The 17,168-nt window shown below is 35.4% G+C and overlaps 1 protein-coding gene across 2 annotated transcripts in view; it reads left to right on the top strand.

Annotated features, from left to right (window-relative positions):
- Positions 1–17,168, top strand: part of Erbb4 (erb-b2 receptor tyrosine kinase 4) — a 983,956-nt gene that overhangs the window by 921,868 nt on the left and 44,920 nt on the right. For both annotated transcript variants that reach the window (XM_028765623.1, XM_028765622.1), the window contains exons 21-22: positions 13,661–13,816; positions 15,876–15,951. In XM_028765623.1, the coding sequence (XP_028621456.1) occupies positions 13,661–13,816; positions 15,876–15,951 (232 nt within the window). The remainder of the gene's footprint in view (positions 1–13,660; positions 13,817–15,875; positions 15,952–17,168) is intronic.

The following is a 17,168-nucleotide window of genomic DNA, read 5'->3' as shown; positions in this document are numbered from 1 at the left end:
ATAGATAGATAGATAGATGATAGATAGATAGATAGATAATAGATAGATGATAGATAGATAGATAGATAGATAGATAGATAGATAGATAGATGACAGATAGTAAAAGTGTCAAAGTTGTGTGTTGCATTAAATAGTAATAGAGTGAGTCATTTTACTTGTGCAGGGAAGATTTTGTGAAAGAAAGTGATATCTAATTTATTGTGTAGGAGAGGTAGCCTTGGTCCACTTTGTCTGTACCATGGCAGGAAGAGTGTTGCTGGTAATGAATACTGAGGGGTGTCTCAGATTAAAAATAAAACCAATAAACAGAAAGTCAAAAACAGAGTAGAGAGTTTTCGGTGTGCTTTAGCCATTGAACTCTGGTTAAGAATTCTAAGTAAAGCTGCTTTGATAGTTATTTTAATTGCCTGATGATGTTCCAATGGCTAAGAGGGGGAGGTGGTTTGGTGTGTATGCATTACAGAGTATGTGCATGTGTGCACATATGTTGGAGAGTAAGAATGGATAAGGAAATGACAGCAAGTACATGAGGTTAAAATGGGGAAAATAAGCCAAGGGATGTGTCAATCTTCTTTACCCACTTCTTGCGCTAGATCTGAACCTTAACAGAGACAGGGGCTAAAGTTGTCAAAAAAATTCCTTTCAAAAGACTGCTTGTCATTTAAGGTTTCAATAATAGCTATTAATGCAGCTAAGGGCATGAAGTTCAGGAGCAGGGGAGCACTTCTCCAAGGCTTTGTGGAAGACAGCAACATCCTGACACAATGAGGAGGAATGGAAGGACACAATTTGCTACTGTGAAATATTTTACATGTCAGCTTCTAAAGCATGAAGAAATAACCCCAGGAAAAGATGTGAGCACTTCCATCTCCAGATATAGGTTCTGTGGAAGCCGGGAATAGCAAGGAACACTCAGAAATAGAACCAATAATGTATTCATGAACATCCATGAGACATTCTGAAAACTACAGATTTCAAGAAACAACTTTTAAGTGATAAAGACCTACGGGTACTCTGCATGTCATTTGAGGCAAAAATCCAACAATATAACATTGTTATAGCATCATAGATGACTATAGTTAAGTTTGGAAAGACATCAAATATTTAGATGAGAATTTCTGAACATTTGCAACCTTGAAAGAGACTATTCTCTACTGGAAGTATGTGGTGATATTTGGTCCTTTCTTAATCATGCTAGGATAAGGAAATTAGCAAAAGTGTTAAGTAAGAGTCTTTCCCAGCCTCTAGATCAAGATTAGTGAAAAGGCCCTAGAATACTGTCGCTAGGTATATACAAAACTTAAAACTTAACATGGACTTTCAAATTGGTGATGAAGGATTAAGGTGGCATTTGGAAGCTGTGGTTCAAATTCTTCTGAGAATATTTTATAGAAGAATGAACCTGATCAAAGAAAGTATGAATCAGAGCCGGCAGCTGGAAAATGTCTGGGTGATTTTCAGAAGGATGACTATATAAACACTTTCAGGTGTATGTTCGGTCCACTAAAGGCAAGAGGAGGTAGAGGAAGAACTTGAGTGATTTGGCACAGATTACAACTCCTTATCCAGAAACTAAGTTTGCTCAAATCACCAAAAAGCTTTTGCTACTCTAAGGATTTAATTGAAACATGCTTATTTTTAAAAAGTCAGCAGAGGTTGAAGAGATGTCTCAGTGGTTATGAGCATAGGCTGCTCTTCCAGCAGAACAGGATTAGCTCCTCACCTGGATGCTGAGGAGGTAACCCACAACCATCTGTAACCCCAGGTCCAGGGAATCCCACATCTTCTGGTCTCTGAAGGTACCAGACAGACATATGATACTTAGACATACTTGCAGACAAAATATCTGTATGTATAAAATAAAAATAAAATGAATATCAGTTATAAACTTAACTCATTGGATTTATAAATATATAATTTACATTTAGCAAAGTGGTTATTGATTCTTTTAGCTCTATACAATGGCAGAATTTTGCTTTGTAGTAAGAATATTTTGTAAAATTTCATACAATTGATATAAGAAGAAATGTTCTGGACATAATGTTTCCAACCCCGAGTTTTACATCTTTTTTAGCAGTATGATCTAATACTGTGAAACCACAAACTATTGCACATGAATTCTTTCTGCTCAATTATAAGGGAGTCATACATTCCACCTTCTGTCTTTTGTGTCTGAGTATATTTGCTCAACATGTATACCCAGAGAGAGCATCAGCTTTCATGGGTTAATCTAGAGGTTGCTGTATTAATAGGTTGCACACTTCATTGATTTTTAATTAATTTCAGGAGAGACACAGAGGATAACTACTACAGCCCACAAACATCTCCTTTCTCATTGCAATCTACATCTTTATTGATCACTGCTTAAGGAGCAGAAGTAATCCATTTAAGTGCACCTCTCTGTGAGACTGCCTTGTGGTGATGCTCCACAGTTCACTCCTCCCATTGTTGGCTAGAGGTCACTGGCAGGGGGCTGCTGTGGACAGGCAGCTATTCTCCTGGTCCAAGCAGATGAGCTTATTGACTCGACATTTATTCCTTAGGAAAATAAAACCTCATTTTGCCTTGTTGATGTCACATTTTTCATTTCACTCGGAGTCACGAGGAAGTTGTTTTGAAAATAGAACTTTTTGAGAGATTGGGAAGAGTGATTTAATCTGATTTTTAAAGAATATACAGGTAACCAGAGAGAAAAGTTCTGCTATATTCCCCAGCTCTAGAAATTTGTAGACGGGATTTCCATTCTTCCCCTTGATACTTGAATTCCCAAGCCTGGGGTTATCCTAATTGCTGCAGGATTCATCTTTTCCACACTCCCATCAATGGCGTAAATTTTAAATCAGCTCTGCCTCACCATAAAGAAAAATTGCTTGTGCCAGACAGTCTCACAAAATTTTGGTCTTCTGGTTCATTTAATCCAGCCATAAACATGAATTTAATCCTTATTTGAGCTGTAGAAGACACATGGTCAAATGAACAGAAACAACAGAGTCTGGGCCCTAGTAACACAGTAACTTATAAGGCTCTTGTGTTTGTGGTAATGGGGTATAGAGAAATAAACTGTGGTTAGACATGCTGGCACCTGTCCGAAATTTCTACTTGAAAGGTAAAAGCAGGAAGACTGATGCAAGTTCCAAGTCAGCTTGATCTGCAGGACTAAACTGACTCAAACAAAAAGTAACCTATTTTATAAATATACTATACTAAGTTGTATACAATATAAAATACTTGTTCATGATAATATATGGCAATTTTACTGCCTTATATATTTACTACTTCTTTATTATTACTGTAGTTTATTCCTTCTATTTAGAAAATCAAATGTCTAAATGATAGTCATTTCAGAGACTCATAGTAACTTGTCAGTGTGTGGAGAACAAATGATTGCTGAATGCTGAGCCCTGATTGGGTATCCATATCACCCATCCAATGCTCAGGGAACATTACAGAAGAAGTGGAAAGAATGTTAAGAGCTGCAGGGTGGGATGGAGTGCTACTCTTTTCTGTACAGAACCTGGATGTTCCACCCATGAAGTCACAGCATCCGTGGCTATCTTCACAAAGACTGGTACTAGATTGAGCCTATCTACAAACTATCCAGATAAGACAAGAGATCACAGGACTCCAACTCTCCTAGAGGGGCTATGGAAAGATAAAGATTTCAGTGAGAGAGGGAGTCTTAGTACGCAGAAATGTGGCCACTGACAAATTGCTTTGTGCAAGCAAATAACCCTCACCCGAGTTTATACAAGCAACCCTAATTAAATATGATCACACACATACACACACAAACACACACACACACACACAAACATGCACATACATAACATATGTATGTTTTCTGTGTGCATATATGCATAAAAATATATGGAGATATATATATATATATATATATATATATATATATATGTAAACTAATTTAAGAAGTTTTTTGAGACAAGGTCTTAACGTGTAACTTCAACTGGCTAAGAACTGCCTAGGTAGACCAGGCTGAACTTGAACTCATAGAGATATACCTGCCTCTGCCACCCAAATGTTGCAATTAAAGGCATGTTTCCCCACATCTAGAAAAAAATTTAAAAAGAAAATAAAGTTAAAATGTATGCCATTTTATTTTGGCACCAACCTTGTTCATTTTGAATTCACTGAGTTTCTTCCTGGATCAAGGTTTAACCATACCATCTGAGTTTAAATTAGTGTACTCTGTGATATTTGTCTAATAGCCGAGTGGCCTAACAAGCTCATTCCTCTATATGTCCAAGTCATTAAACAAGGTATCAGAATAGTTTGACTCTAAAGTAGATCCAGAGGTACCATCCTTAGAGAATCCAGCTAAACTAAATAGTTGTATATATTATTTACTCCATAGGAAAGTATTCTTCACTTTCATTTTTTGCATAACTTGTTGTCTCTGTAGCAGTCACTTAGCTAAATACATTCACTTGATAATGTTCTATATGAGTTTATAGTTGGTTGACTGTGAGTTTTCATTGCTTTTGGAATCAAACACTCTATAGTTAACTGTTGATCCTGTGAGATATATTATGCATTAGTTACAATCAGGGAGCAAGATATTTTACCTTTCTGAACATCAGTTGACCCTTCTATAGCTAGCGATAATAAAATACTATTACTCATATCACCTTCAGGATTTGTGGAATATATATGAAATATATGTTAACTATTTTATGTTTCTAAGTGATATAATAAAAACATACATGATCATAGTTTATCTTTCTCACATGACTTCAGTGTCCACTGCTAATCAAAAACCTCCCTGTGTTGTTTTTCTACAGTGAACAACTTGCCTTAAATATCTCATAATACAGCCAACTTATACAAGCAACCCTAATTAACTATGATCACACACATACACACACAAAATATTGTTAAGTAAATTTAGATCATTGTGCATGTTGAGTAATTCAATGCCTTAATGTTAAAGAGATACAGAAAATTAAATGCTAATAGATAAAAAATGAACAAAATTAATAGGTACATGAATTATATTTGTCTATATACCTGAGCTTGTGTGAACATTTAATGCAACACTGGAAAGTAGAAAGTTGGATTACTTATCAAAATATATTTTAATTTAAAAACAGCATAAATAAGGCATGATGATATAATCCATGAGCTGTGTATTAAAAATTACATGAAACTCAAGCCCCATGATGGTATTGCACACCTTTTCTCCCAGCACGTGGTAGACAGAGGCAGGTGGATCTCTGAGTTTGAGACTAGTCTGGTCTACAGAGTGAGTTCCAGGACAGCCAGGGCAACACAGTAAAATCCTGCCTAAAAAAACAAACAAAAAAGTAGCATAAAACTCCACATAAAACAATATACCTAACACTAAAGAAAGATATGGAGGGGAGATTGGAAGGATCATCATAAAAAAATCAGCAGGGATTGTTTCTATGGATAAAGGAATAGAATCTGAATAAAAGAATATAGGGAAAGTACGATGGCAGTATTTGTAAATTATAAAGTAATGTAAGCTTTAAAATATCCTATCTCCCAAAAATTCTGATAAAAGGACATGAGAATATTACACACATTTCTTGTAGAAAGCAGTCTCTGAGACAGGTTTGTATTTGAGAAGGGTTTTTTATTTGGCAAAGATTCTTAGGAATAGCATCTGCGTTAGTGAGAAAAAGCAGTACTGGACACAGTGGGGTTAGGATAAAATTGCATCTATTTCCAATTCCATTAAGGACACTGGAGGTGGAACAGCTCTTCCAAATGATCCAAAGAGGGCTAGCTTTCTTCCTCTTGTTAAAGGGAGATCACCAAGTAATGCAACTCTATTTGTGTTTGGTTTGGGGGTCAATGCCTCAAGACTATGAGATGAAAGTGTATCAGTGGTCTGGTTCTGAACTGGTTTAAAGAAGCACACAGCTCGACCTACTATAGACAGGTACTGAGACTGCTTTAATTGGATTAGTTTTAGAAGAAAAAAAATATTGAGTTGAAAAGCATTTTATCTCTTTTCATTAAAATGACTAAAAACTAGTGTTCTCATTATGCAAAAAATTTAAGGTTTATAGCCTAACAAAATTTTTGAAGGAGTATAGATAAAACAGGAAATATGAAAACTAACTATAAGAACTAACTCTGAATCTGCCAAGATACCCATATTACTTGCTGATTCATTTCAGAGAAATAATAGTTACATAAAACTATGTATATATATATTATGTGTGTGTGTGGAGAGAGAGAGAGAGAGAGAGAGAGAGAGAGAGAGAGAGAGAATGGGCCACCTCCCAACAATGCTGAGTTTCAGTTGGCGACTTTCTTTTCCTTATTGGGATTAATTTTATTTTCCATAAGAAGAATGAATTTGAGGTTATGTATTTATTGGACAGATTCATCTTAGAATATTGAATGTTCTAAGTATTTTCCTTATGTGATACACCTGAATCCTCAAGATAATTTAATAGGAAAGGGAAGGGAAACAGACAGATGATGTTTGAAGTGATTGAATTCACTTAGCTAGGGAGTAGCCATCATTTATTTCTGTAGTTGGGTGTCTTAAAATTTAGGATGAGTCCAACTTCCTTTTATAAGAATACATTCAAGTCCCTTACCAAGTAAACAGTTGAAGAGAAATGTCAATTCTACCTATTTCTATTGCTGGACTTTCTTAGCCCTTCAGTGTTTGAATAATTTAAGAGACTTATTAATTTTTATCATAGCTCAGGCCTTAGTTTATGCTACCTCCCACTTCGCTCGTCTAACATAATAAACCTGACTATGTTAGTTCACGTCTGTCATGTGGCTCATTACCTCTCTCTCACTCTGGGCATTCCTGACCTCCTCTATGTCACACTGGTGAACCTTCCTGCACCTGATTCTTCCCACAGTCTCTATCTCTGCCCAGAAGTCCCACCTTCCCTTTCCTGCCTCAGCTACTGGCTGTCAATTTTTAGTAAGCCAATCAAAAGTGAAGAAGGTATATGTTTACAAAATACTGAGGCAAGTGATGAGCCATAAGAACAACAAGGGCAAAGTCCAGACAGCACTCAGAGAGATTTCTCTCTGTCCAGAAATCGACATTTAGATAGTAAAAAAAGACCCTTTAGACAACATACAAAAATGTTACCCCAACATATTTCCTAATCTCTGTGTCTAGTATTGGGTTAATAGTTAGTATTTAAGAATAGATATATTTAATAACTCCTTCCAAATTTAAAAAACGCTGGAGGTAACATCAGAGATAATTTTAATACATTGTTTATAATTTGGGTGAAACGAACACCTATGACCATATACTATTTAGCAATATGCCAACAAATTCTATCCTACAATCTTCCATTCTGTGTGCTTTCTACCACAAAAGCTAACGGATGAAAGACTCCCCTCTTGGCTTATTCTCGGAGCCTCCATAGTTTCCACTCATGCCCAATTGGGATACATTAAGAAACTTCACCAAAAAAGCTCCCTTTCTTCTATTGAGCTTGCTCATATGTTAGCCCTACTAGCAGCAAACATTACAGCTGATGTTTTCTTTCTAAGAATTGCTTTTAAAGAAGGGATGGAAGAAAGGAGAGATTTTCATTGGATGTTAGATTTCCCAAAGTTTTCTGTTATTTAAAAAGATTTGGGTTATTAGAATGATATTTTGTTATTTTCGAAGGGTGTTTTAGCTCCCTCCAGAGATTAATGCCTGAGAGCTGACTGCAGTCTGAAATTTTTAGCTCCACACATGTGTTTGCTGAAATTGTTGCATGGAAAATATGAAAGAAGCAAATATTTATTGTCCCAAATAGTCCAGTCTCTGCTGACTTCTTTTTACTTCCTACAGCTGGGCAGAATGTATTTTTACATTTAATAAATACATAATAGTCATCCATTTTAGCAGAACGCTGTGACTCAGGTGTCACAAGATGGAAAAGAAGGTCATTGCCAAGTGCTCATCTATGGCAGCAATTCTACAATTAAGTCTTTCTTTGACTTTATTTTCAGGGAACAGTTTGTGTGATTGATTTTAAACCAGATATTAAAACTTAAATTAATTGTAAGAAAATTGTCTCGTGGATGTTTCTATCAAAGTGTAATTTCAAAAATCTAAAGTAAAATTTTACCTTTTACCCCATTAGCTATATTTTTCCCATTAATTAATTAATTTATGTACTTTATATTCTGATCACAGTTTCCCCTCCTGCCTCTCCTCCTATCACTCCCTCTCACCTCCCACCCACTCATTTCCCCTACATTTCGTCTCAGAGGAGGGGTTGCCCCCACCCTGTGTATATCAACCCACCTTGACATATCAAGTTGCAATAGGACTAGGCGTGTCTTCTACTGAGGCTGGACAAAGCAGCCCAGTTAGAGTACCAGGATATAAAGACAGGCAACAGAGTTAAAGACAGACCCTGTTGCAGTTGTTAAGGGTCCCACAAGAAGACCAAACTACATACCTGTTACACATGTGTCAGGAACCTAGGTCCATCCCACACATGTCTCTGGTTATTGGTTCAGTGTCTGTAAGTCCCCACGGGCCCAGGTTAGTTGATTCTGAGGTTTTCTTGTGGTGTCCTTGACCTCTCCAGCTCCCTTAAACCTTCTTTCCCCTCTTCTGCAAGATCTGTATTTTAAGAAGTGTGAGAAAGCTTGAAATAAGTCATCTTTCTAACTGGAGCAAGCAAGGGAACATAGGAAATGGGGCAACTGTTAACAGTTTGGTTAAAATCAGATTTGTATGACTTTGGTAATGAAGTCAACAAAACATTGCTAAATCACATTTTTCTAAAATACTCCTCTGTGCTCTGTGATAGGGGTGAACAGTTTGATCATTTTATTAACTCACAGAAAGCATCTGCCAGCATCAAAGACTTTCATAGCTATCTTATTTGTGACCTTATCTTCAGTAACTTCCTGTAAACTGTGGTATATTTATAAAGCACACCAAAACTTTAATACATTTTCTAATAAATTTTATCCTTGTATAATAACTTTGAGAGCAAAACACTATTAAAAGAAGATTTTTGAATAGTAGTAATTCTGAAATTTGTACATACACATTAATCATGGGGGTAGGTTTGGGGGTATTTGTATCAGTGAACATGTTTGTTAAGTGCTCACTGTGCCTTATAGATTTCTCTATAACAGGCAGGTGAACTTACTGAGAGTAATGTTTGCCTAATTGAGAAGTGTTGATAATTATCAGTGGCACACTGATGAGAGTTTGCATGTTCCAATAAGCCACTTAATAAAGGATTTATATGTGCTATTTTACTTGACCTTCACAATAAGCTGTGCAATATCCTTATATAACAACAAGGAGAATGCAGCATTATTAAAATGAGAATTTGAATAGTGGTAATTCTGAATTACCTACATATTAATAATAGCAGGTATATTTCAGGATACTTGTATCAATATAAATGCTTGTCTAGTATAAACTGTGCTATTGTTTCCCTTTAAAGAGGAGTGGCATGGTGATAGAGTGGTAAAACTGCTTGCCCAATCACATATCTAGAACTTTAAAGAGCTAGGGTTTGAACCACACAATTGCCTTTAGAATTTACATTCAGATCCAGCCCTCCATTTTCTATACAGAGTGCCCTAAGCAAACTTAGACTCTTAAATTTTACATAATTAAAAGTTTCTAAATCTTAAACAACTTTGTGATTTAGTTACATATTAAATACAACAATACTTCTTAAAAGTCAATCAACTGCATTGTGCATGAAATTCACACAAATCTTTAAGAATATTTTTTCTGCAATAGTGTGTTTTATGATGCTGTAAGTCTCACCTATGTTAGTTCATTTCCATGTGCCCAGATTTAAATATGTAGGTTTTGGAATCCTAGCCAAAACGATCCAGTCCCTCTTCTACCACGTATTAGTTATATCACTTGGACCTAGTAGCATGGTCTTTTTTTACCTTGGTTTTATCATATTTCTTTTAGAAGAAAAAGTACATGGTTCATAGAGTTACATTGACTCACTGTTATAGAAACATTTTATTTAACACCTAACTTGTCCAAAGTGTTCTGAGTTAGTAGGACCTGTGGTGTGGATATTCTCATTATGCTCTCTCCAGAGCTGGGCAGCCAAGGTCATGCCAAAAGCCCCAAGCAGAGAACAAGATTTCATTTCCAGCCAGAATGGTGTCCTCTTATGAGGATAAACACTTGTCATTCATCCTCGACTTCCAGGGACATAATCATACTTAGTTTTGTCACATTTATTTCTAATAATTATGTCTTCTTAGTTGCATCCCGTTCATTCAAAGAATAATTCTATTTTGAAAGAATTTAGCAGAAATTGTGACTCTAATGAGCTCTTCAAGTAAGAAAAATGCTGTCTTAATGGCTGTATTGTGAGAAACCTTTTATAAGTAATCCGAAGACAATTCGACACTTTAATTCTGGGTGGGAAAGCAGAACTAAGGTAGCAGCTGCTGCTAATGACTTAGAAGTGTATATCTGCACAGGGATGCCTCAGAGTGGCAAGCGACCATCCAAATCTGTTTTGATAATTTAGTAATGGCATATGCTTCTGTTATTAGTAGTACTGATTTTAGTCAAGTAGACAGGCGAAACTTCATAGATTGCCATCTGGTTTTCTGACTTGAGTTTCCATTATTTCGAAGAAAACATTTTTTTTTTCTTGACAAGTGGTAGTAAGATTCAAGTATGATGCTCTATTTAGTGGATTTTTAAAATAAAATATAGAGTGTCAAAGTACTTTTAGGGTTTTCGAACTTTTGTCTTATAGAATGTGTCATCTCAAAAATGTCTTAGGGCATGGAAGTATAATTTAGTATCTAAGAACACATACTACTCTCATAGAAGACATGATTCCAAGCATCTACATCTGGTAGTTCACAACCATCAGTAACTCCACTTCTAGGAGATCTGATGCCCTCTTCTGACCTCTGTGAGCACCTGCATACATGTGCACATGCATATAATTAAAATAAAATCCATCTTTAAAATCAAAAGCATTGTAGTCAATCTGAATGCTACAACAAAACAGTACAAATCAAGTGTCTTATCCATAATAAAAATTCCATGGTGATCAAAGCTGGCAAGCAAATTTGGTTCCACTGATATGCTTCCTAATCCTAACAAAACTTACTATTATTGAACTCAGAGATTTAAATTTGTTTCTCATTGCTAAATAAATGTGTGTGTGTGTGTGTGTGTGTGTGTGTGTACACAGAGAGAGGGAGAGAGACAGAGAGAAAGATGAAGAGAGTTTGTTTGAAAAATGTGTAAGTTAGGCCTAGAGAGATAGATAAGCACTTTAGAACACCCATTTCTCTTACAGAACACCCAGGCAGAGATTCCAGCACTTATATGACAATTCAAAGCCATCTAGAACTCATGTTTTGTAAAATCCAATGCGTTTTTTTAGCCTCTACACAAATATACTAACAGGCAAAATACACATGCATATCATTAAATAAAAAACATAAAAGCTCTTAAATACATAAACTACATTTCTATTTGAATGTTATTTAGTTGGAAGAATCGCTATGCTTTAAAAAAAAAGAAAGGAAAGAATCAAAAATCACTCTTCTTTTCTCTTATCCAGTTACCAAGGAAAGACCTTTCAGTCTCTTTGTCTTGAAATTAAAAGACGACTTCCTGACGTCTTCCTTGTAGAACCTAAACCCTAAACTCAAAACTCACATCACTTCCCTGACATATTCATGTGCTTCTTGGACCGCTAACTGCTTCAACCTCATTGCTTACCACTGCCCCTCCATGTGTATTATTTTTCAGAGGGAAAGCATAGTATGTGCTTAGCCAAGTGCATCTGTTAATTACTCTCGATGACTGTTCTTGTTCTCTCTGCCCATGGTCTTTCCTCTCAAGGCTTAGTTTGCTCTGGGTGCCTCTCTCAAGTCTCTCCTTTCATGTATACTTGCCAAATTATTCCTCAGGATACAACTTTTCTTAAATGTCCAGTGTCCTCCTTGCCACATGCATCAGTTTTGATTTATTCCTCCCCAGTTTAGCAATTCACTCTGTCATTCTTTATTGTGAAGATCTTATCTTACCTCCCCAGTATCTAGCATGGTGGGCAGAACATATGTGCTCCTGTGTACATGCAGATCTAAGAATCAGTACATCAACAACATGTTTTCTGTGTCTTGCTATGTAGGTTGACATAAAAGAAATTATTTTTTTAATGAACATATCTTAAAAGAAAAACAGTATTCAGATGGATGTGAAAGCACACCGTCTCCAAGAAAATAAACTTATTTAACTCTGGTCTTCTAAATCCTGCCAGAACTGTATGCTCTCAGATTTACCTTATTTTTGGAATATCCTACTTCAAGTCCTAAGACGGCACTACTTAGGAAAGAGGGCAAAAATCCCATAAATACCATTTGCGAGTTGACTTCAGAAAGTACCAATAAATGTGTTGTCACCTAGCTGTTGACTGATTGGACTGACCGTATGAGATGCTATCTCTGCCAGTTGTGTTTGATGGGCATTTCTATGGAGGCTGGCTCCCAACGCTCTGTGCAGCAATCTCTTCTTTACACTACATCGGGTATATAGTTCATAATGTTTTGACCTATGTGATTTATGTGTATGTTTTCCACAGCTTTTGTTTTGATATCAGAAACCATTAATCCTTCAAAGCTGTGCAGCCGTAATGCTAACTGCCAACAGCAATGATTTGTAATTGGAATGAGAATGTGCTTCAGCCCTTTTATAATAATTCTGATTTGTTTTCAAATGACCACATTTTACTGCTGAGGAAAAAAATCAAATATACAATTTACTTTAATTTCTCAATAAAAATCATGGTCATGCTTATCCAAACTAGGCCTGAGTTTTCTTACCTTGACATTATGTAAATGTTTTACATACGATACAACAACACTATCTTCCTGCTTGCTAAACTATAACTAAGAAACAAATTATTATTTCTGTGGGTCAGCACTTTTATGAATTTTTATAGAGACTAACATTTTGGTATGATATAAAAAGCAAGCTTTTTCTTGCACCACCCTATCTCATTAGTAATCAGCAATAAATTTTAGTTTTAATTTCCCTGTGTGGTTTTATGAAGATAACATATTAAAGGCTAATTTGTAGGTCATTATAAACTATGTACTCTCACTTGTGGGTTCCTATAATGACAACTAATGTCATAAAAGCCTTTTATTTGAAATTAGACTTTTATGAACCCCCAGGGTATCCTTTATTCTGTGTATCAAGAGTAAAGCAATATAACTCTCCAGCCTTTAGAGACTCTCTGAAGATGATTTTGGTGTCGTCAAACCTGGAATGGAAGGTCTTTTGGTTATGAATAGCTGTGTTTGTTTGGAATGACTGTGTAGGAGGAAGATGACACTAAGCAAAAATTATAGAGAAGAAACAGATGAGTAATCTATAGGTCACTCCAAGTGTATGTTAGCTTATCTGCTAAGGCAGCTGCACACCTCACTAATGAAGTGTTTGCAAAAGGATATCAAGCCCCCCAAAACTAGGTATATATTTTATGTCAAAACTTATCTGTGGCTTGCCAAACTCTCACAGCAACTTTTTAATTTAATTTTATTTTTAATTTACTTTTATTTTACAGTATTCAGGAGTCTGCCTTCCCCTTGAGAAATGAAGTGTCCCATTTTAAAACTTCAGATTCTAAGTGACCCCCTTTGCTGAACTTGGTTTGTTTTTCAGGGAATGATGTACCTGGAAGAAAGACGGCTTGTTCATAGGGACTTGGCAGCCCGGAATGTCTTAGTGAAATCTCCAAATCATGTTAAAATCACAGATTTTGGACTGGCACGACTATTGGAGGGAGATGAAAAAGAATACAATGCTGATGGTGGCAAGGTAGGTGAAGCTGAGAGCAACAGCTTTTGAAAATGTACTAATATATCTCTTTATCTCCCATCAAAACAACAGTGTGATAATTCTTAGAGGTGCAGAATGTGAACCTTTAACACAGGGCTGTAAAGACTGTTTCATTGATCCCGAGACTAAAGAGCTATTACAGAATGGCAGTTTCTTATGTACCATTGAGGAATTTGGATACTACCAACAATCATAATTCATATGAAACCTAATCATTCTCAGGTCTACTTTCCCTAGCATCAAACATGACACCTTGTGATGATCTAGATGATCTAGTATAGTCACTTTGATTTCACTTATATCACAGTGGATGATTTGCCTACATTGCTTGTCACTTGACTGTATACCAGAATGCAAGCTAAGTCAATAATATTGAAGGTTGGACCCAGTTACATCTTCAGCTATGTTTCCCAGCCCTCTAACTCCAGTTGTGCCTGACAATTGTGTTTCTGCATATCTCCCTCTCCAAACAGTTTCACTTATATCTTAGTTATAGGTCTTTTATTTACTGATTAAGCCACACTCTTGGCTAATTAATTAGCGAAGTTTGTATGTGAAGATCTATCTTGCTTAATTGAAGAGAATTATGCATGTGCAGATCAATGACACAAACCCAAAAATTCTTAATACCTGTTGACCTATGAAGTGATGATATGAAAAGTTTATTTACATATATGAATTAGTTAATTGCATAGCTTACTTTTCTATCACAAGTAAATATTTGGAAGAATAGGCTTCTAAATATTTAGGTTTTATTCACCTGAGGCCTTTACATAATTTTCTATATTCAAATCTTACCACAAAATAAGAAAACAAAATTTTATAAAATATAAAATTTCAGTTTTTAGAAATTATCTGACCTTGCCTTCATTTTATCAGCCTATTTTGTCTGTTTACTACAAACTACAGTGGTTGAAAAACTACAGCTTTGAAATGTTCAATAAGATTTCTGAGAAATAGCCATCTATAAATCATATGACTTCACCTGTCTTAAGAACATACAACTGTAAAGTTTATGTAAAGCAAGATTCATTATAGCTTTAAATGCCTGGTCACCATTAAGTCTTTATCAAGGCATCTATGATTTAAAATTCCTTATGTAACACGGTGTTCATACTCCATAAAGTCTGCTAGCTCCTTGCCCATAGGGAAATTACTTTCAATGTGTCTTCTGTTCCTTTTCAGTGAAGCCCATGATTCTGTCATAGAGTTACCTTGGTGTCACCTTGGTGAGCAGCCAACCTCATGATTCCAAATGCCTATTTAGTTTTAAGCTTTCAACTGCAAAGTAGAAATGTTTATCTTTATTCCATAGAATCTAATTATATCCCGAGCTACATACTGCTGCCCTTTGAGTTGAAATGGATTCTGCTGACCCATCACCCACAGGGGATGTGGGTTGAGTTGTTTTTCTTGTAGTGCTGATGGATTTGTGTGGATCCCCTTACATTCCTTTATATTCTGAGCTACTATTTCAAAAGCAGTACATATTTTCAATTCTGCCTTACCAAGTCAAGGGAGATCATTTGTGACGGAAGAACAACGCAAAGCTAACTTTGGAATTCATGATTTTAGACAATTAAATGATCAGAAGAGGACATCTGAGCGGCTGAAGAAACAATCGATCACATCAGTGGCCAAAACCATATTTGAGAGAGAAATGGGATGCCTGAAACTAGAGGAGTCTCTTTTTTGAGAAAGCATCATGTAGAAAGATTGTCAGATTTGATAATGCCAGGCATAACACCAGCTCAAAATTTAGATACTAGACATTAAGAAATATATAAAGTGATTTGTACTCTTAAGTTTCTTTGTATTGTTCATGAAGCTTTAAAATGTGTCCTTTGGTTAATTTACATCATAGATTTTACAAATTTCAATTCATTTGTTCCATATCTTGAAAAATAACTAGTTTATAGCAATATATATTCTATCAAAACTATAACTGAGGTTAGTCCAGAGACTACCACCTAAGAAATATTTTTTAAAAGACGATTTCTTGTAAAATTTTAATAATTCACATTTTATTTATTTATAGATGCCGATTAAATGGATGGCTCTGGAATGTATACACTATAGGAAATTCACACATCAAAGTGATGTTTGGAGCTATGGTAAATAAATCTTTGTAAATTTGTCCTTCTAAAGACAAAAATATTTACCGTATACAGAATAGATGAATTCATCTGTTGGTTGGTTGTACTGGAAACCCTTACTTAGAAACTTGATTCTCTAAAGTAATTGGTCTCTCGTTTAAAAAATAAATATGCCAAACAACAATTTTATCTGCCTATTTTGTGATTTATATTTTAATTCTAAATCTAAAACATACAATATCACTGCTAAGTTTTCTTCTGTAAGCTTGGTTTGAGAGTAATTTGTCTGACTAATCTATTTTTTCTTACATACACACCAAAATACACACACACACACACACACACACACACACGCAACCTGACCAACATTAGGAATAACCTTTTAATACCTCATGGCCTTGATTTACAACATCAATTTAGTCATAAAACTCTGGAAGTAATCAATGTTAAAGGATAAAACAAAAACAAAATCTTTTTTTTTTTTTGCTTAAAGGAATAAATATTCTAATGGTAGAAAATACACTGGTTATTGTGACAACAGTGGACAACCAATAAACATCATAAAGTGACAGTTCTGAAGGTGGCAATGGAACACTAGTAATTGTAGCTTGGATTTTCATTTACAAACCAATTTTAGAATGACAAAAATAAAATTTTAATGACATGGGAGAGAAATTGATATTTATGATTAAGATATTATTTCATCATTTTGAAGTCAGTTGTTAAGGTGATCTAGTTAGCAGCGGTTCTGTGTTTACAATTTTGTCCCCTTACAAATTACAAGATAAGATCAATGCTGCGTCTAAGTTTAAATATTCCATGTGAAACTAGTATTAATTGAATAAATATATTAAAATTGAATAAAAGTGAATGCCTCTAGGCTTGTAAGACATCTCAGAAGGTAAAGGAGCTTACTGCCAAACCTTATAGAATGAGTTCAAACCCAGAACCCACACGGTGGAAGGAGAAAACCAACTCTTTCAAGTTGTCCTCTGATTTCCAGTCATGTGCTGTTGCATGTGCAGATCCTCACAATTACACACACCCTATAAATACATTTATGCAGAAGAAGAGAAATTTAAAAAATACAATCCCATTTAATGTTCATGTGTCATGTGTGTCTGTATGTCTGTCTGTCTGTCTGTCTGTCTGTCTGTATGTATGTATATAAGCATATATGTATATTACACTGGAGTTGACTTAAAAAGGGTGATCACTACATTTCCAGCCTTCCA

Source organism: Grammomys surdaster, unplaced genomic scaffold, assembly GCF_004785775.1.
Source record: "Grammomys surdaster isolate TR1022 unplaced genomic scaffold, NIH_TR_1.0 165, whole genome shotgun sequence".
Classification (NCBI taxonomy): domain Eukaryota; kingdom Metazoa; phylum Chordata; class Mammalia; order Rodentia; family Muridae; genus Grammomys; species Grammomys surdaster.
Note: the sequence above shows the minus strand (reverse complement) of the source record. Positions and strands in the feature narration are given on the sequence as shown.